General features: G+C 44.2%; 1 protein-coding gene across 1 annotated transcript in view; it reads left to right on the forward strand.

Annotated features, from left to right (window-relative positions):
- CDKAL1 (CDK5 regulatory subunit associated protein 1 like 1) overlaps positions 1–16,889 on the forward strand; it is a 708,317-nt gene extending 691,428 nt beyond the window's left edge. Inside the window, exon 16 of the mRNA XM_032424786.1 lies at positions 16,731–16,889. Coding sequence (XP_032280677.1) covers positions 16,731–16,748 — 18 coding nt within the window. The 3' untranslated portion in view covers positions 16,749–16,889. The remainder of the gene's footprint in view (positions 1–16,730) is intronic.
- The last annotated feature ends 3,551 nt before the right edge of the window (positions 16,890–20,440 follow it).

Raw genomic sequence — 20,440 nt, forward strand, 5'->3', positions numbered from 1 at the left:
AGAATTCTGCTGATGGTGTTATAGGTTTCCGTTATGTCAGAGAAGTATTTTTCTCTTGCTGTTTTACAATTTTTCTTTGCCTTTGATTTTAGACAGTTTTATTATAATGTGTCTTGTTGAAAAAGAAAAAAAGAAAAAGAAATTCTAAGTGGTAGTGCCTCTGTAGAACAAAGTTTCTCCAAATTTAAATCCCTAAGAAGCTATTTACAACTAAAATGACTCAAGAAATGTTGTACTATAAATGAAATAAAAATTGTGTGCACATTTTGATTATAAGAATATAATTAATAATTTTGCTGAGATAAAGGCAATAAAAATTTTTAAAAAAGAAAATCATTTTATATTGAAATTTTGGGGTGACCTTTCAGCTGCACAAAGCTGGGTATCCAAATCTTCCAGGTTTGAGAAGTTCTCAGCCATTATTTCTTATTTTTAATTTTTAAAATTTTTGTTTATTTATATTTTTTGGTAATCTCTACACCCAACGTGGGGCTCGAACTCACAACCCTGAGATCAAGAGTCCCATGCTCTTCTGACTGAGCCAGCAGGTGCCTCAGCCATTATTTCTTTAAATAAGCTTTTTACTCTTTTCTCCTTCTCTTAATTGGGACTCCAGTGATACATAGATTGTTTCTCTTAATAGTATCCAATAAGTTCCATAGGTTTTCTTCATGCCTGTTCTTTTTTTTTTTTTTCTTTTTGCTCCTCTGATTAGTTAATTTCAAATGATCTGTCTTTGAGCTCACTGGTTCTGTCTTCTGCTTGGTACAGTCTGTCGTTGAAGCTCTCTGTTGAGTTCTTCTGTTCAGTCATTGTACTCTTCAGCTCCAAAATTTCAGTTTGGCTCTTTTTAATGTTTTCTATCTCTGTTGAACTTCTCATTTTGTTCCTGTGTTGTTTTCCTGATTTCATTAAATTGTTTATCTATGTTCTCCTATATTTCTCTGAGCATCTTTAGAAAAATTATTTTGGATTCTTTGTTGGGCAATTCCTGTATCTCCATTTCTTTGGGGTCAGTTACTGGAAGTTCATAGTGTTCTTTTGATGAAGTCATGTTTTTCTGATTCTTCATGATTCTGTAGTCTTGAGTAGGTGTCTGCACATTTGAAGAAACAGACACCTCTAACAGACTTTATGGACTAAGATGTTTACCTGTGGGTGGCAGCTTGGTGGAACGTGCCATAACACAGGTTCTAGTGGGTCAAGGCACCAAGTGCAGGGATATATGGCGGCTCTGGGTCTAGAGGGTGTGGTGCCTCATCAGCTCAGGCCACTGGGGTCCACAGCATTGACAACTGCCTTGTCCTTGATGAGTGCTGGGAGGCTCCAAAGAGGCTGCAAAGACTAGGTCCTCAGCAACACCTTCAGCTCCAACAGCTAGAGATCAGAGCAGGCGGCAGTGGTGGCCCGAGCTGACAGTGTGCACACACTTGGCTGTGGGGGTCAGCCATGGGTGCCTGGGTGTGGCAGGGGCTGGTGTACAGACACAAACATAGTCGTGGGCACCAGGGCAGGCAGCAGGGGCACAGTGGTGGCTGTGGGGTGGCCCTGGCTGTCAGCACATACTCCTGTGGCTGCTGGTTCTTGCCACAGGTGCAGAGCACTAGGGGCCAGTGTTGGAAGTCAAGCCAGAAGCATGCAGATACACAGCTAGCAGGACTAGTTGCAAGTAAGCCCAATGGTACAGGCCTGTGACAGAAAACAGGCTAGAACTGGGCCCATAAGCTGCTGCAGGGGCCCTGGCTCTCAGTATTTCCTCCTGTGGCTACATGGTCTCCCCATGGGTATGCACATGGCAGTGGAGGCCAGTGACAGAGGTTGGGTCAAGGGTGTGCAAGTGGTGGCTTGGGGGTGGGGGGAGGGTATCTAGTTGCAGTTGAGCCAGTGGTATAGGCCAGTGACAGGAAAGAGTCTGGGCCCACAAGCAGCTAAAGGGGCCTTGGCTATTGGCGTGCAATTCTATGGCTGTAAGACGTTGCCATGAGTGCACACATGACAGTAGAGGCTGGTGAGAGGAGTCAGGCTGGTGAAGTGCAAGTGCAGAGTTGGAGGGGTTAGCCCCAGCACGCACATGGTGGCGGAGATCAGCCATGGGGATCTGGGCTGGCGTCTTGCACTTCTGCAACTGCAGAGGCCTGGGCTGGCTGCTGGTCCTCAACAGCTCTGGTGGGAACAGTGGGGATGGTAGGGAGCAAGGAGGAACTCGGGGGGCTGGTGTCAGCCAAAGCAAAAACCCACGGGGTGAAAACCAGTGAAATCTGTGAGGTGTTCTCACTGGGTAATTAGGGAAGGGGGACGAAGTGAGAAGGGAAAAGATAGGAGATTGGCTCTAATCCAGTCCAAAGTAGTAACCTAATAATAAAATGACAGTTAACATATGCTGAGAACTAAGTATGTACAAGACGCTCTTCTAAGCATTTCACAAATGTCAACTCATTTAATAATTGTAACACAGTGGTGTATGTACCACTATTAACCCCTTATTGCAAATGAGGAAACTGAGGCACAGAGCAGTTATGGGGTGAGCCAGGGTTGTGCATCAAGTAATTAGTGGAGTGGGAACCTCTTTGATGACACAGAGAAGTGATCACTCCTTGATAGTTCCAACCCTCCCCCTTGCTCTTTTCAAATTTGACATCCAGGAAGATCTAAGGCAGGGCTGTCAGGGCAGAGAAGGGACTGGTTCCTATATTCCTGTGGTGGTCTCTGTGTTCTCCTTGGTCTCTGCAGTGGAGTGGTGGGTCTGAGATGTTACCTGGCCTGGGACCACCTGCCTGGCATAACAATGCACTTTAGTCTTTCAACAGAAATTAAGGACTGTCTTTAAAAAATTAAGATGACATGCAAGCATTATAATGCTCATAATATCTGTAGAATCTGTTAGGGGGAAATGTGGACCCCCAAATCTCTATTTCAAGCCATGCTTAGGTAATAGAGGACTTTTCATCTGGAATTTAAGGATGAGGAATATAGCCTTCCTGTTGTAGATTGCACCATAAGAGACATGCCATTAGCAATCCATTAGAACAACCTGAGGGGTTGGAAGTTCCAGGGAACAATGTCATAGGATACTGAAGTATTTGCCAATGAGTGTCCTCCACTAGAATATGGAAATCAATTTCAGTTCAGGTATGTAATTAACAAGACCCCTTGGCAAAGAGGCTACATGCATTCTTCACGACCAAACAAGAATACAACTGCTAAAAATTGTTTCATCAATGTGCAGTAGGGTTCCTTTGGGTGAATTTTTGGATGAAAGAGGAACCCCTTGAAAAGATTGGTTTACACCTCCAGGAATCTCTTCAGGGTCGTTCACAACTACCAACTACATTGTGTATTTAGTTGTAAATGAGATATGAAAATATGCAAAGAAAGGCACTAGAATTTTAGCCACAAAAGAAGATGTAAACAGATTTAATTAATTTGTGCATGTACAGGTAGAAGCAACCCAAATATCTGTCATTGGATAAACAAAAGGGGGTCTGTCCATGCAATGGAATATTATTCAGCCTTGAAAAGGAAGGTAATCCTGTCACATGCTATAACATGGATGAACCTCAGAGATACTATGCTAAGGTAAAGAAGCCAGACACAAAAGGACAAATACTGTGTGATTCCATTTATATGAGGTGCCTAGAGCAAATTCATTGTGACAGAAAGTTGAATGGTGTTGGCCAGGGCAGGAGGGAGGGGAGAATAGGGAGGTGGCAACAGAGTTTCAGTTTTACAACATGAAAACATTCTGGAGACAGGTTGCACAGCACTGTGAATGTACTAAACGCTACTAAACTTTACACTTAAAAATGGTTAAGATGGCAAATTTTATGTTATGTGTATTTTACCACAATTAAAAATAAAAACAGGGGTGCCTAGGTGGCACAGCAGGTTAAGCATCTGACTTTTGGTTTTGGCTCAGGTTGTAATTTTAGGGTCATGGGATGGAGCCCTGCATCAGGCTCTGTGCTCAGCGTGGAGTCTGCTTAAGATTCTCTCCCTCTGCCGCTCCTCACCATGCTCACACTCTCTCTCTCTTTCTAAAATAAATGAATAAATCTTTTTAAAAATTTTTAAAAAAGGGATACCTGGGTGGCTCAGTTGGTTAAGCATCTGCCTTCAGCTCAGGTCATGATCTCAGGGTCCTGGGATCGAGCCCCACATCAGGCTCCCTGCTCAGCAGGGAGTTTGCTTCTCCTTCTCCCTCTGCCCCTCCCCTTCCTCAAGCTCTCTCTCTCTCTCAAATAAATAAATAAAATCTTTAAAAAAATTTTTAAATAAAACATAAAAACAAATAAATAAAACACTTAACCCATCAGAACTGAAATGTGCAGTTAGAATTGTAATAACTTGTTTCTCTGTGAAGGAAAATACCTCCTAGAGCACTTCTGTAGCTCCCCTTTTTAAAACCACTTACATTCACTTAAACCATATAGTGCGTCTGATTCCTCTCAACGTTCTCTCCCAAGAACTTAACAACAAAAAAACTGTTCTACCTGAATGAAATTCTGTGTGGAAGTTCTTTTGATCCTGGCACAGAGAAGTAGTGAATTCAGTAACGAAAACCTCAAGGGTACTTTAAATTAGTAATCATCTCAGATTTCTTGACCAATTGACCATTTTTTGTTGCATCTTTGTACTACAGTCTGTCTGTCTGTCTGTCTGTCTGTCTCTCTCTCTCTCCTGGCTTGCTGGTCAACCAGTTAGCTTCAAGTTATTCTGGGGCCACACCTATCCCTCTACTTACTTCTGCATACCTGCCATTCTTTTTGTAAATCATGTCATGGATCACTGGGCAGTTGGGTGGGCGTGTGGGGTGGCCGGCCCACTGTCAGGGCTCAGAATGCACTTGTCCTATTAATGAGTCAGAGAATGAACGAGACCTGAGGATGAAGGGCACACCCTATGTGAAGGATGGGGAGTATCACTGGTGCGTAAGGAGGCCTGCCATGTCAGGGAGTGCATGCGGGCGTGTGCTGGTTGAGCACCACAGTCTCACCCAGAAGCACTCACACCGGAAATGACCAGTGCCGACAACTCCTCATTGGCCATTCTGTGCTGTCAGCCTACCTTGTCTTCTCTCAGCAAGCGCTTGTGGAAGGGGCGTCTCCTCCAGGCCACATCACCAAACAGCTTAAAGGACCTCTACCACTTGGGTTTTCGCCTCAGAGTTGAATTAAATCAGTGAATTATCTTCTTTCTAGGAATAGCTTGGCTTTCAATAGTGTTAGACAGATGTATTACTGCCCCCTGCGCCTGTTTAAATCTTGGAGCTGCTTTAGATGAACATCTTTGAGACCCCAAGGTGGGTAAGGAAGTATTTTTAAAGAGATGCTAGACTGCTTTGTTCACAGGGGTGTTGTTAGAGCTGCACTAACAAATTACTCCAAATTGTGTGACTTAAAACAACAGAAACTTAGTCCCTTTCAGTTCTGGTGGCCAGAAGTCTGAAGTCAAGGTGTTAACAGAGCTGCACCCCCTCTGAAGTCTCTATGGGGGACCCTTCCATGCCTCTCCCAACTTCAGGTGACTCCAGGTGTCTCTGACTGGGAGCTGCAGAATCCAGTCTCTGCCTTGTCTTCACGTGGCCTCCCCTGTGTGTCCGAGTCCCCAATCCTCCCTCTGCGTTTCTCTTGTAAGGACACTTGTTACTGGATTTAGGGCCCACCCCAAATCCAGAATGATCTGATCTTGAGATCCTTAATTACAAATGCAAATATCTTTCTTCTAAACAAGATCACATTCACAGGTTCTGATGTTCAGGACTTGGACATTCTTCAACCCACTTCTGATGGAAATACTTCAGTCGTGAGGGTGGGTGAAAAGCTAAAGCCTGTTGAGAGCAGTGTTGGCCACATCCTGTTCTGCACGTCTCCATTCTTGGGCCCTGGGTCTGCCCAGCCGAGGCCCAGAAACGCAGGAACCAGATCTCATCCCTCCCCACCGCCCCTCCACCCAGCCTCCCGCCTCCCTCCTCTCCCCTCCAACCTAAAAACACACTTTGAAACACATGGGCCCGAGGGAGAATGAAGCATTCTGTCAAGGTTATACATCCAGTTAGCAGAGGCAGTTCAGAGTTCCCGATTCCTAATCCAATGTCCTTTCTGAAATGGTTCTTTTCAAACCCTATGGCTGCAGTTATAATGCCTGGGGAGTAGAGCTGTTGAATTAGACTATGAACTTCCTGCATTCCTGGCAGGCTTTCTAGGCTGTTTCCAAAGAAACTTATCGGCCTGCCAACATTCTCACCAGCCCCTCTTACCTTCCGAGCGTCACAGGCCCAGCAAAGTGCAGGCAGACGCGCTTCTCACAACCTCCTCAGCCAGTAGCTATCTAGGCGATTTTTCATGTCTCGTCTCCAAGGCGGATGATGGCAGCGACTTCCAGGCAGCTGAGCCACACACCAGCTCTGTGAACTGTGCTGTCAATTTTTATTTTAATCCTCCTTTATTCACAGTTTGATTTCATTTAGGATTGGCCCCACTTCCTGTTCAAATGCCAGGCCTACGGCCCCACACTAACTGGCCGAGCTGTCTAGTCGTCACTACAAAGAAAGAACTCTGCCCCTCGATTCTCCAAGGGGAGTTTGGCTTCTGTGTTCCCTCAATCTCCCTGGGCAGCTCCCAGACCTGGAGTAACAGTCAGGAGAGAGCGACAAGGAATTCCTTCTTCACTTTCTGTTTCTTGGAACCATACCAGCTTGGAAATGGTGGTTTTGGTTTTCTTCCCTTCTAATATCCAGTTTGCTTTCTCATGTTCTTGAGGAGTAGGAATAAACAGACCACATTGTCGATCTCTGAAATGATAGCCCCCTTCAAAAGATTTTAAAAGGAAGATGAATAAAGTATTCTGGATCTGGCCTTTGAGTGCTTATGACATCGGGAATCGCATTCTTTGGTAAAAGGATTCATCTGAGGTCAAACACGAAGGCTGGGAGCTGCTCCCTGAGCAAACACTAAGTAGAAATAGAGTGTAGAAAACCAAAAAGGGGCAAGAGGGGCTCACTTCCGTTACATGTTCAGGTGGGCTTCCGCGGTGCCCAGCCTGAGCTCTGCCACAGCGAGGAAGGGCCAGGGTGCGGCTTTGGCGCTTCCGCCTAAGTGAACACCCCTGCAGGCCATTTCTTGTGTCTAGTCTGTGTTCGCTGATTGACTTGACCTACACCCACTTTAAATGCCTGCCTCTTGGTAAAGCTCATTGATGGTTGGCTTTTGTTGCCAGCATCATCCGTGTAATTTTCTAAATCAAGGAGGTCAAAGCCTAAGAAAAGGAGATGCAAACCTGAGATCAAATTTGAGCCCACTCGAAAGCCCAGATTTCAGCCATAGCCAGAGAATAAGGTGAGCTGGACACACAGCAATCAACACATGCTCTGGACAGCAGAGCCAGGGTCGGAACCAGGTTGGAACCAAGCAAGCATGAAATGAAGCCTGGAGCAGGTCCAAAAGCAAAAATGGTGTTCAGATCTTCTGCTTCCCGACAGGGGGCGGGAAGCCAGAGTAAGCTGCACCTATGTGTATACTCAGATTTAGATCTGGTGGGTCCTATAAAAGGAGGACATGTAGATTTCTGAAGTATCCCCCCACTTTTCAAGCCCAAATACTATCTTCTCAAAGGCTTCCTCACCATTTATTCCAAATCAGCAGCTTCTGGGGCACCTGGGTGGTTCAGTTGGTTGAGTGTCTGACTCTTGATTTCAACTCAGGTCATGATCTCAGGGTCCTGGGATCGAGCCCCTCATAGGACTCCACGCTCAATGCAGAGTTCGCTTGTCCCTCTCCCTCCCCCTCTGCTCCTCCCCCCAACTCGTGCACGCACATGTGTACACTCGCTCTCGTTCTCAAATAAATAAATAAATCTTTAAGGAAAAAAAAAAAGACATTATTGCTAAAGCTCACACTAGGAAGACTCAAAGCCAGGACTCAAAACAAGTAATTCTGACTCTAGCCAGTGTCTTTTCTCTGTTTGGGGGAAGATAAGTAAATATTTTAAGTACATAGAGTTTGAGTTGCCAACATGGCACCTATTTGGGGATACGTAATAGGTAACAATGAGTCAAGCCAAAGAGAAAAGTCTAGGCTAGAAATGTCAACTTGGAAGTCATTTGCTTGAAAGTTATGAGGCTTTAAAAAAAAAAGAAAAAAAGAAAAGTTATGAGGCTGATGTGAATGTTCAAGGTGAGAATATTGAGGGAAGCAAAAACATGGGATGATAAACCCCCAAAGAATCCCCCAATTCAGGGAGTGAAGGACAAAATGTGGGCAGGCAAAGGAGATAAAAGGAGCAGACAGAGAGGTGGGCAAAGAACCAAGAAAGGCCAGTTCTGTAGACACTGAGTTAAGACGGAGTCATAAGAAGGAAGTGGTGGTTAAGAGGATTTAATTGGAGATACCAGTTTGCAGGGGATAAGACCCAAGAAGCATCCTTTGAATTAAAGTTAAAGATCTAGGGGCGCCTGGGTGGCTCAGTTGGTTAAGCGACTGCCTTCGGCTCAGGTCATGATCCTGGAGTCCCTGGATCGAGTCCCGCATCGGGCTCCCTGCTCGGCAGGGAGTCTGCTTCTCCCTCTGACCCTCCCCCCTCTCATGTGCTTGCTCTCTCTCATTCTCTCTCTCTCAAATAAATAAATAAAAAATCTTTAAAAAAAAAAAAAGTTAAAGATCTAGACCTCTTTTTGGAGTTCCATACTTGTACATTGACGTGTTTACTTGACTTCCCAAAAGTACCTCAAATCATAGATTCATAGGTCCTGAACTTGTCTTCCTCCCTTACTCCAATCCCCAAATCTGATGCTCTCCCATCACTCATTTTTCAGTGAATGTGTCTATCATCTAATCTTTTTTTTTTTTTTTTTAGATTTTATTTATTTATTTGAGAGAGAGAATGAGATAGAGAGAGAGAGCATGAGAGGGGGGAGGGTCAGAGAGAGAAGCAGACTCCCTGCTGAGCAGGGAACCCGATGTGGGACTCGATCCTGGGACTCCAGGATCATGACCTGAGCCGAAGGCAGTTGCTTAACCAACTGAGCCACCCAGGCACCCTATCATCTATTCTGTTGTCCCAAAGTAGCGACTGGCAGTGACTTCTTCCTCACCTACTGCATACAATCCAACATCCTCCTAGCTGTAAGGGAGGCCGGGACATTGGCCGGGGTTGGCTTTGACCAGGGCTTGGGAAATGTTTCCTTTCCAGGGCCAGGTGGTAAATATTGGAGGCTTTGCAGGTTATATGTTTTCTGCTGCAGCTACTCAAATCCTTGGAGTGTGAAAACAGTTATAGGCTTTAAGTAAGTGTCTGTGTTCTAGTAGTTTTATTTACAAAACCAGGTGGTGGGCTGGATTTGGCCCAGGGGTAGTTTGCCAGCCTCTGGCTTAGATGAAACACAGCCTACTTCTAAGAGATGGGCACACTGTCGCTCCAAACAGTCCTCATTCCATAAGCAAGAAGTTTGGGGGGGCCATTAACGGTGTCCACCATGCCTGGTCCACGATACTCACTGCCCTTCCCGATGACTCGCACCTACAAACTATTGGAAGTCTTTGTTGAATTATGGAAGTTGTATTTTTTGGTTTTTAATAAAGAGTGCAGTTGAATTTTTTTTCCCCTGACTATTGTCGTAGACAGTCACTGCTCAGAGACTTTGGCAAAGGGACTAATTCTACAGAACACCAAATTATGAAATTTCTAAGCTGATGCTCTGGCTCTTGAAACTTGATGGAAGGAAAAGTAGGGTTGAAGTAGCTGGGGGGAGTCGTGAGGCCAGAGCACCTGTGCTCGGGTGTATGTTAATTTGTTTGGAAATATTTATCTATGCATACATAGATGGTGCACTTGATGAGTAACTATATTTATGCTGCACTTACGTGCTTTTTCTCCGCCTTTAATGCAATCAGTGCACATTATGGAGGCATGAATATGCAAATGTTGAATAAAGCTTGAATTTTTTAATTAAAAAAGCTAAATCAGGGGAATTATAAGCACCCAATTTAACATTTTTAAATATGAAATGAAATGTTCTCCTTCATTCCCATTCATTGCCATGGATTTTGTTGATATTCAGCATGGAACTTGATTATTTTATGCCTATCTGTTTTTAAAGGAGTTGGCTTGGATTTTGGTGAGATCAAGGAGTGTGGGGGAAGGGCACGAGTGAGAGGAAAATGACTGATTGGAGAATGACTTTTTTTCCTGTCCTGGTTGATGTCGCTGGCACATGAAGCAGCTTATGGCTTGTGTACTTTCAAAGAGTATCTGCATATAAATACTCAGTCGGGAATTACATTTCCAAAAGGAAGCGTTTTCCCCACTCAATCGTCTCTTAATTCAGAAAAATTACTTTTAAATTGATGTAACACAGCAGTTTATAGCAGTTACATTATTCTCCCCCAGGAATAAACGTAGACTTCTTTCTGCTCCCTGTTCAAGCCGGCAAACAAATGCTTTCTCTTCCGGCTTCACTCTTCCTGAGAAGGAAAGGTACCCTCTCTACTGGCTTGGGATGAGAGCCCACATCGCAATCAGCTGACTATTTATTAAACACTTCCTCATGTGGGATTCAGAACTGTCCATAATTAAATTACAAAGACTCATGCCAAGCTCCTTGGCGTTTAGAATCTTCCATGGTCAAATAGCTGGGTGATCTTGGCCAAGTGGCTGGTCATGATATCAATAGTAATTATACCTTATATTTATGCCACAGTTGATTCAAAGGACTTCTGCTTGTGTGCCCTTGTTTAATTTGAAAACTACCTCTGGGCCTCAAGAGAAGAGTTGGTCAGGTCATTTTCAAGACCCTTTTGGAGCTACCATTTTGAGTTCCATAAGGTGTTTAAGTGGGGATAAAAAAAGAAAGGGCTAGACTAATGATAACTGTGCCGAATTTAACCCTAATTGATCTGCTAGCGTGAATAAGTAACAGAAAATCTAGTATGTGGTGACAAAACAATGCTTGTCCATACTTGCCCATAAACAACCTCTCAGACTTTGTAAAGCTTTGCACTTAGGTTTCCTGGTTTGGTCATTTTATAGGAAAAATTCCTCTGGCAGTTTATCTTATCCCTAGTATTTTATACCAATTCTGCCTTCACAGTTCCAGGCATGCAGTCTGGAATTCTCCAAAGAATATGAAATTCTTCAAAGGCTGAGGTTCTTCCTACAACAGTGGAGGGAATAAAGTGCTCAGGGAGTGACTGAAACATCTAATGAGTACTGACCTCAAGCTCGTGGCTACAGCAAAATTTGAACCCATGTCTCTTTCTTACCTCGTCTTTTCTGATGGAGGTGTAGCAAGATGCTACTTTGTAATATATAGTTTAAACTATATGTTGCTTTTATTTATACCCAATGGAGGGAAATATATATATATATGCATATATATATATATATATATATACACACACACACATATGTATTTTATTTATATAGATTATGTTTTTAACATAATATATATATAAATGGTTTTAAATAAACGTTTAATTTTGAAACAATTCTAGATTTATAGAAAAGTTGCAAAGGTAACGCAGAGTTCCCCTACACCCTTCACCCAGTTCCCCCTAATGCTAACATCTTCCATTATCATGATACATTTGTCAAACCTAAGAAACCTTCATTGATACATTACTGTTATTTATTTTTTTAAATATTTTATTTATTTGAGAGAGAAAGAGCATGAGCTGGGGGAGGGGCGGAGGGAGAGGGAGAAGCAGACTCTGCTGAGCAGAGAGCCCAATGTGGGACTTGATCCCAGGACCCTGGGATCATGACCTGAGCTGAAGGCAGCCGCTTAACTGACTGAGCCATCCAGGTGCCCCGATATATTACTTTCAACTAAACCGCAGACTTTATTTGGATTTCACCAGTTTTAGGAAAATATTTCTAAGTCCCAGATGTCTGAGTTTGTGTCTAGGGTCAGCTCAGCTATTTCCAATTCTATGAACCTGAGTTTATGGGATCAGTGCTATTGGATCACAGAATGGCACATTAGTTAAGAATTTTAGGATCCACATAGTGCTAATGCATTTTTATAAATAAAGCAAATAAGCTCTTTGGGCAAACTAACATCACACGGGGCCAACATAACTTCAGTTGCCCACATGTTCTCCCCAAAGGCTCCAAAGAGTAGTCACTTGAGTTTGGCTGCACTTTTCTTAGATTCTTTCTTAGAGAAAAGAATTCTGCATACACCAACATACACTCGTGCCATATGGAAATGAAAAGTTGTAATGTGTAGAAAGATCCCAATTCTCATGGTCTTTTTAATCTAGGAAACGAGGCATTTTATGGCTTAAGCCATTGCAGAACACATAGGTGGACTTTCAGAAAGGGGGATGATTGAGGTATATTTCCAGCAGGAAACGCTAGAGCGGAGAAATGAGTCATCCCCAAACCATCCGAGTTTCCTGGGGGTAGACATTTTATTTGGGCCGTCTGTGTGGCTATGGGTTAATCCCAGGTACGTGTAAGGTGGTGTGATCTTGCATGTCAACACAGCGAGGAGCGCAGGAAACACTCTGTCAACACGCATAACCATTAGTCTCTCTGCAGCTGATGCCTTTGAGCCATCTTATTGAGAATCAGGGCAACCCGAATACATTTCTCTCTAGCAGTACAGATGGATACCAGGAAACTGAGCAGATGCATTGTGGCTAATCAGGCAAAGGCGCAGCAGGGTAACTAAGAGCTAGGATTCACATGCCTTCATGAGCCTTAATTAAAGAGCTTGGTGCCTCCTTTTGTTTTATCTGTTGCCAGTGTTTGGTCTCCTCTGGTGACAGTTTTGGGGTGTTTTTTTTTAAGTAACCATCAATTTGCTGTTAGAATCTGATGGGGAGACAGAAAGAGCAGGCTTGCTGTGGCTACCCAAGAGTTAAGGAGATGCTGCTCTTGCAGCTGCAAACCAGCCCTTGTAAGAGCCAAGCACAGAGGGGGCAGGAGAGAGGGTGGGAGGAATGCAGGATACCTCCCAGTTCATCCTGCCCCGTCTTATGCTACAGCCAACAGAAACCAAATGTACTCAAGGGAGAGAGAGTTAAATTATTGAGTAGACTCTTAACAGCAGGTGAGTGGAAAAGACATCTGCAGATTTGTGTTTCACGCCCCAGTAATAAATACAGTGTTGAGAGAAGAAATCTGTCCTAGCAAATGCATGGGGACGGGGACAGACTGCTAACAGGCTGGCTCTTCCATCTTGACAAGGTCTGAGGCAAAGGTTGTTGGCTGGGTCCATTGCCCTTCTGTGTGAGCTGGAGGAGGGAAAAGAGGGAGAAGAGATACCTAAGCTTGGAAATAACAAGGTGTCCTATGGTTGAGAGATTAACCCCATGGCAGTTCAAGAGAAGCCAAGAAAAAGCTGGGTCTGGTGGGGAATGTGTCTCCGAGCAGGGTCTGGATGAAGGGGTGACCCCCTCAGAGAAAGCCTCTTGAGGGCAAGAACAATCTCAATAAATGTTTCTTGGGCCTCGTTTTATAGATGCTTCTAAATGGCCCCGTCTCACATATGTTGCTGCAAGGCCACGGAAAGAAGTATATCCTCCTGATAATTTGCACATAAAGATCGTTGGGTACACTTGGAAAGGGCATCGAGTTAGGAATCAGAAGTCCTGAGGTCTGTCTGCAGTCCACCTTTTAAATTCAGAAGACCCTTGGCAAAGGCGCTTAACCTCTCCCTGTGCCGATTTCTCAGGACAATTCTATTTGGTGGTGACAAAGGATGACAATGGGCTGGTCAAACTGCTAGAGACTGTGTTGCCTCTTGGCATCTTCATCATGCCTACACGTAGATAAATTTATGTTTTTAGAAAACCGTCTCATGCCATCACTCCCCTTCCCTCGTCCCCTGAAGGAATGAGCTCCAATTATGGAGATTAGACCAGAGGCATCCAGAAATGAAGGTATTCAGATGGTTTGGGCAGTGGGTCTATGTAAGTGTGAGATCAGCCCTGTTTAGAAAACCCCCAATGCAATACGTCTTCGGAGGGATTGTGCTCACTCACTTATCACTAAGCGCATACAATCACAGTGACCCGGGCTCAGTGACCTCGTTCCTGTCTCCTGCAGCGCCTGCTTGACCTCAGATCCCTGCTCCTGGCCCCAGGCTCTCAGACCATCTGGCTTCCTATTCTGGGTCAGGATATCGACCTGAGGTCTGCCATGTTCTGGTGACCCACTGGACCCTTCCCGGCATGCTTCTCTGTGGTATACAATAGATCCAAAATGCTGATAGAAATGAGTCTTGACATGTGTGGGTTGAAGCCTGGTGTTTAGTCAATTATAATTAGTAAGTTATTAAGTCAGGCCAGAAACGGAAGCCTGGAGTGGTCTCATTGTAATCCCCAGTCTCACCAAGAGGCCAGCCCACAGACCGTGTGGGAGATTGATGCAGCCCACGTTTGGAGAAGCCCACCCTGCATTTTCTTCTAGTAGAAAAAGATTGGGGAAGACACCATTCCATGGCCCCCTTCTCCTCATCTGGTAACAGGTTTTTCTTTAAAGCACTTACCTTTCTCGAAAGTACAAACTGCCGCACAAGCCTTAGCTTAGTTACCTGTGAACCACAGAGTGTGGTGTTCCTAAAAGAAACACTGACATTGTAACGGGTGAAGATTGATCAGCTGTAGATCGGACTGGTAGAAGGCACTTTCCGTTTTCCTTTAAATTAAATCTCGAAACATAGAATTCCCTGTTCTTGGTTTTTTGACCTGTATTGCAGGCCTGCAATACACAGTGGAAAGTATGGATGTAGATTGCTCATTTTGACTGGAGACACCTAGTTGACTGGCCTGGAGGCTCTTGGGATTCTGCAAGCCTCGTTCTGCAGCTCACGTGTCTATTTAGGTTTATCGTGCAAGTTGAGGTTCACGTTTGTTCTATCCCTGCATACAACATCACTGATATATCTCTAAAGGGCCAACGGCGACTGGTTCTCAGCAGAACACCTTGGAGAAATGCACCTGTGCGCTCTCCTCAGCTCTGTGAGGGTGATCCTTACATTGGTTGGGATTTGTGTTCATCCTGTGATGACTCAGCATCTGAGGCTGAATGGGCACCTTGAACTTGCTCCAGGGCATTTTGAGAAGCACTAGAGTTAGAGTTAAAGGTGCAACCCTTGTACGTTTTGCTTCTCGTCCTTACGATTCAGCCAGACAGAAATTGAACCCCCTACTGGGTGGGTGCCGATGATCACGTAGGAGACTGGACAGCCACATGGAGAGGTCGTTGTTAATTTTTAAGAATTGCAAAGAGAGAAGCTAAAAAGTGAAAGTGACAGAAGCAAGTTAGCACACCCACCACCAACGATCTTACCGTGGTACTCATTGGAAATAATCTTCCCAGCAGATTGATTCAGGGGTGTCTTCCCTGCAGCTTGCCATTGGCAACCATGTCTGTCTGACTCACTTGGCATTCTGGTTCAATAGATGGTTGTTTTTTTTGTTTTTTTTTTAAGTTGGCGAGTTCGATTTTAGCTATAAACACTCTAAGTTCGTGAATAATGTTACTGTCCCCCAGTTTAGGCCTCAGGATGCAGTCACGGAACTTTAGATGACATGAAGGTGGTGGGGCAAGGAACAGACTCCTGATGCATTTCCCTCTGCTTCTCCCTCTCCCACCCACCCCATCCAGCTCCCACATGTATTCCTTACTTTAAATGTGGCCTTTTGGCATTATGGCAAAAAGGATGACTGTAACCATTGAAATGGAGTGAACAGAACCAACCAGGGCACAGGCCCCTGACCCCTCTTGCCCTTCCTACTTGCCTATCTCCAGTCCACATTTATGCCTGTCTAACCCTTTCTGACCAGACACAACCCAGTCTCTTGGGAAATCAAGACCTCTGAGGCTTTTGATGTGACTGTATCCTCGGGGTGATGGTCCTTTGGCTCTTTTTTTTTCCTGATTGATTGGAAGGCCTTTCCCACTTATCACCAGAGCTGTCTCACTGCCCCCACCCCTTTTACAGATTGCTCTGGGATGCTTCAGAACCCAGGCAAGTGTCCTTGGCAACCATGCCTTTGAATCTTGATAAGGAAAGCACAGTCCAGAGTTGTTTTAAACATCCCCTAATAGCTTTAAGGACAAGTAGACAAAACCGTATGCATCTCCAAAATGATTTGGAAAACCCAGGATGGGGCTGATTAGGGAGACCTTGGCCAAGGGGTGGTCATGGTTTTTGGCTTTCCCTTACATAGCTGGCATGTAATACCTATGATGCTTGAGCTTGCCCTAAGTAGAGTGTTAAAACTTCCCCTTATGATAACTACACTATTGCACTTCCCAGATCTTGTCACATGAGCGGAGTTTCCATTTCTAAACATTCCCTTTATACATATCTTGCGTTCAAGGGTCTCATAAGAGTTTCTGGGTATTTAACAGAATCTCATGGATCCAAACAGTAGTAGTTGTGCCAATCATGAGAACTGCTTAAGTAGTTTGGGTTCTGAAATAACTGTGAGTTAGCTCTTCATGGCAGAAATAGTTAAAGCAGAAGCCAGCGAGGCGTCTCTGGAGAAAATAAAAATGTTTAATGGGCATAGGTGGCCGGCAGCCTCTGAGATGGCCCCCAGGGACCCCCACCTCCTGGTATTCGGGCCCTTGTGTAATCCCCCCTCTTAAGTGTGAGTTAGACCTAGTGACTTGCTTCTAATAAACAGAAGACGTAATGGAATATCACTTCTGATATTAGTTTGCAAAAGATTGTGACCTCTGGCTTGTTTGTTCTCTCTGTTGTTTGCTCGATGAAGTCAGCCGCCGTATTGTGAGCTGCCATATGGAGAGACTCACATGGGGAAGAACAGAGTGAGGGCCCTGGCCAACAATTCATGAGGAGCTGACTCCTGCCAACAATTGCTGGAGTGGACTTGGATGCAGATCCTTCCCCGGTCCAGCCTTCAGATGACTACGGCCCCTGTCAACACCAGGATTGCAGCCTGTCAGCAAGTCAGAGGCAGAAGACCCAGGTAAGCTGCACCCAGATTCCTGAAGGTTAGAAACTGTGAGAATCAATGTTATTATTTCAAGACACTAAATTTTGGAGTAATATGTCATGTGGCAGTAGATAATGAATCCAGCATGTTGAATAGTTGACCTCTGGTATCCCCCCCAGACCTAGGATTTTTTGAGTTTTCAGGGGTTAAAAAAAATGAGACTCAAAGGTATCAACTATATTGATGTCGAAGCTCTTCTTTTTCTTTCTCCTCTCTTCTTATTAAGTCCAATAAATAGTTGTGCTTATCTGTTGGGATTCATTTTTCCCTGTATTTCAGGCTTGTCAGCCAGCTGAAATCTTATTAGGCTGGCCAGAGAAAGTGAACTAATTCAGGCAAGTCTCTGGGAATTCTAGGAAGTCCACCAGGAAAAGGAAGATACCATCTGGTTGCTAATGTAGTGTGCTTTGCATGTGAAATAGGAGCAATCCCCACTCAAATAAGCAATTCTGAGGTGTCATTGATTGCTTGGGGTCTCAGCAGTTCTTTCTAATCTAAGCTATTATTTTCACCTTTAGGACCAGGGCCCATTAGTCCTGGTACTGAATGGTTCCTTTGGCCATCTATTTGAGGAGCTGCCACAGTTGCTTTCTGCATAGATATATTTGTGACTTAAGTGCTGTTGGCTCAGTGAAAGAGCTACAGTGCTTCACTGTGACTTGAGGAAGCCCAGGCAGGGTTTTGCCACTGCAGTTCCACTCTGCCGGACCGGCCCACTGAGTTAATGTTTTGTATTAAGATTTCTAGTCTTCATTCCTAGGAACAGAGAGGCAAGGGGCATGCTAACGCTTGGTGCTGTTGAAAGAAATAAAAGATGTAGCTTGAAATTTAAGTAATTTACATAAAAGGAAAATCTCAGCATGGTGAACCGAATTGCCCTTCTTTTCCCCACCAGGCACATGGGCAGACTTCACAATGCTCGAGCAATGGTGTATTTTAAACCAACAAAATGATCTAGAAGACAGACCCTAAGGAGTTCAATTGTGTGAAAAAATTGTCTTGTGCTCTCAGCATGTCAAGTACCTAGAATACATTAGGAACAAGCACTACTGCCTGTTTATGCTTCTAAATAGTGTTCTGATTGTAAATTGTGACTAGCAATTTATCTTAGGAGCAGTTTTGCTCCAGGGGAATGAGGGGCGTTGCAGGGATTGCCATGTGTGGGGAGTACAGTTCTCACCCATACCATCTCGTCCCAGTGGCCTGGTGTCATGAACAATGTCAGCCACTAAGTGGTTCTGGAATGTCACTTACATGTCAGCACGGTGGTTCTTGAATTCCACTTACGTACAAGTTTCCATCTGCAAAGATTTTCACAAAACGGTGTATCTATTTCCTATAACGTACCAAAGAAAATGGATCAGTGAATGTAGCTCAGGAAATGGAGACCCAGAGGTTAAATCCTTTTCTTAAACTGTCACATAGAAGCACCTGGGTGGCACAGTCGGTTGAGCATCCGACTCTTGGTTTTGGCTCAGGTCGTGATCTCAGGTTCATGAGGTTGAGCCTCATGTTGTCAGGTTCCGTGCTCAGCGGGGAGTCTGCTGGAGATTCTCTCTCCCTTTGCCCCTCCTGCTCGTGCTCTCTCTAAAATAAATAAGTAAATATCATAAAATATACATAACAGAAAGTTGACTTCCTGTGACCATCTTAAAGTGTGCAATTTAGCAGCCTTAAGTACGCTCACAATGTTGTGTATCCATTAACACCATCTAGTTTCAGAACTTTTCATCACCCCAAAAGGAAACCCCTTACCTATTAAATAAGCACTCCCTGTCTTCTCTCCCCTTCGCTCCTGGCAACCACTAATCTGCTGTCTCTCCAGATTTGCCTTTTTTGTATATTTCATATAAATGGGATCATAGAACATGTGGTTTTTATGTCTGCTTCTATCAGTGTTTAATCCCTTTTATGGCTTTTATCCATTGCATGGATATACCACATTTTGGTTATCCATTCATCAGTTGATGGACACAGGTTAAATGCTTTTAACATTAACTAGCAGCAACATGAACTAAAACTACTTTAAGTATCTACGACCACTTACTAGGTGACTGTATTGGTAGTAATCATTTAGGACTAAACTTCAGAAATGGACTACTTTTTTTAGCCAGCAGATCCAGGAATGGACTCCTTTTTCTGAAAGCAAGATTCGTCATTCATCTTTATCCTTTAAAAGGCTGACAGGCAGAAAAGTATTTGAAAGATGTGATTATCCTGAGAAAACTGATCTGCTGAATGCTGGAGGACTTTTTTTTACGGGTTCTGGCATTTGTAGGCTGGAGTTATTATGGGAAAAAGTTGGTCCCAGTGGCATGGTTGTCAATAGCTTTCTGGGCGGTTCTAGGAGGGAGGTCCGGGAGTGGTCTCCTGGGTGATGTATGTGGAGGCGCTTTTCCTCAGCCTTTCTGGCTAGAGTTTGTCCATGCTAAGAATGATTCTACCTCAGGCATGCAAACGGTCATCCCCTATCAAAGACACTCCGTGGAGTTGGGGTTTCTGTTACTCCAGCATTTCCCTGTTACTCCCAGTGTTACTGCTGCACATGGCAGTGTTGAGCTTGGAGGCTGGGATGGAATATAGAACAGGAGACCCCAGAGCCATAGAGCTGGGCAGTGGGTCTGACATGAAGAGACCGGGTTTACATGGATAGAGGAATCTCTAACCCATATTCACATGGGTAACCAGCAACCTTGTGTTTGAAACTGAGCTGGTTTAGAAACTGCTGAGGGTTGGTAGGTATCACAGACAAGAGGAATGGGGCACATTTAGTTTTATAGCTTACACAGGTCTGGACCAGTTTTAATCAACTCCGCCTTGTGTATTTGGAGACCTACCTCAGAGTCTTCTTTCAAGATACTTCTTAAACTCTAGTAGTTCCATCATAGGAGAAAAAAAGGTGCCAGCTTCTTAAACTGGGGACGTGGGAACATAGGTGTTAGTTGTTACATGATAGTCTTTATGCCTTCTATAGATTTTATTAAAAACTCATCTGTCTCTTCTGATTTTATAACAGATTCTTAAAATGTTCTACACAAGCTAAGTGGTTACAATTAAAATGGATAATAATTGCTTTTCCTTTAAAAAAAAATTAGCCCATACCCTTAATTAGATCGCAGTATATACCACAGCATCTGTTTGTGTGGTGCTTGCCGGAAAGTCTAAATGAGCGACACTGAATAATAATGTCCTGCATCCTCTTCTGCTGCAGACCCCAGATGTGGTCTGCCACTTCCACTCCAATTGCTGGTATTGGGAGTTCTCCCTGGCCCACCTCTGCAGTTATTAGGACGAGATCCCAGATTGGCTCATGTCTGCAAGTGAACATCGCGTGGGTCAAAGTTGAAGTGATTCACGAACCGTGAGCATGACTTATCTACCTATGCAGGATGGGTTTTGAGGAAAGGGTGTTATTATAGTACCGTAGTCACACTAATGCCGCACATCCTGGAGTAACTGCACGTGAT

The sequence above is a fragment of the Phoca vitulina genome, unplaced genomic scaffold (genome assembly GCF_004348235.1).
Source record: "Phoca vitulina isolate PV1807 unplaced genomic scaffold, GSC_HSeal_1.0 scaffold31, whole genome shotgun sequence".
In the NCBI taxonomy this organism is placed as follows: Eukaryota; Metazoa; Chordata; class Mammalia; order Carnivora; family Phocidae; genus Phoca; species Phoca vitulina.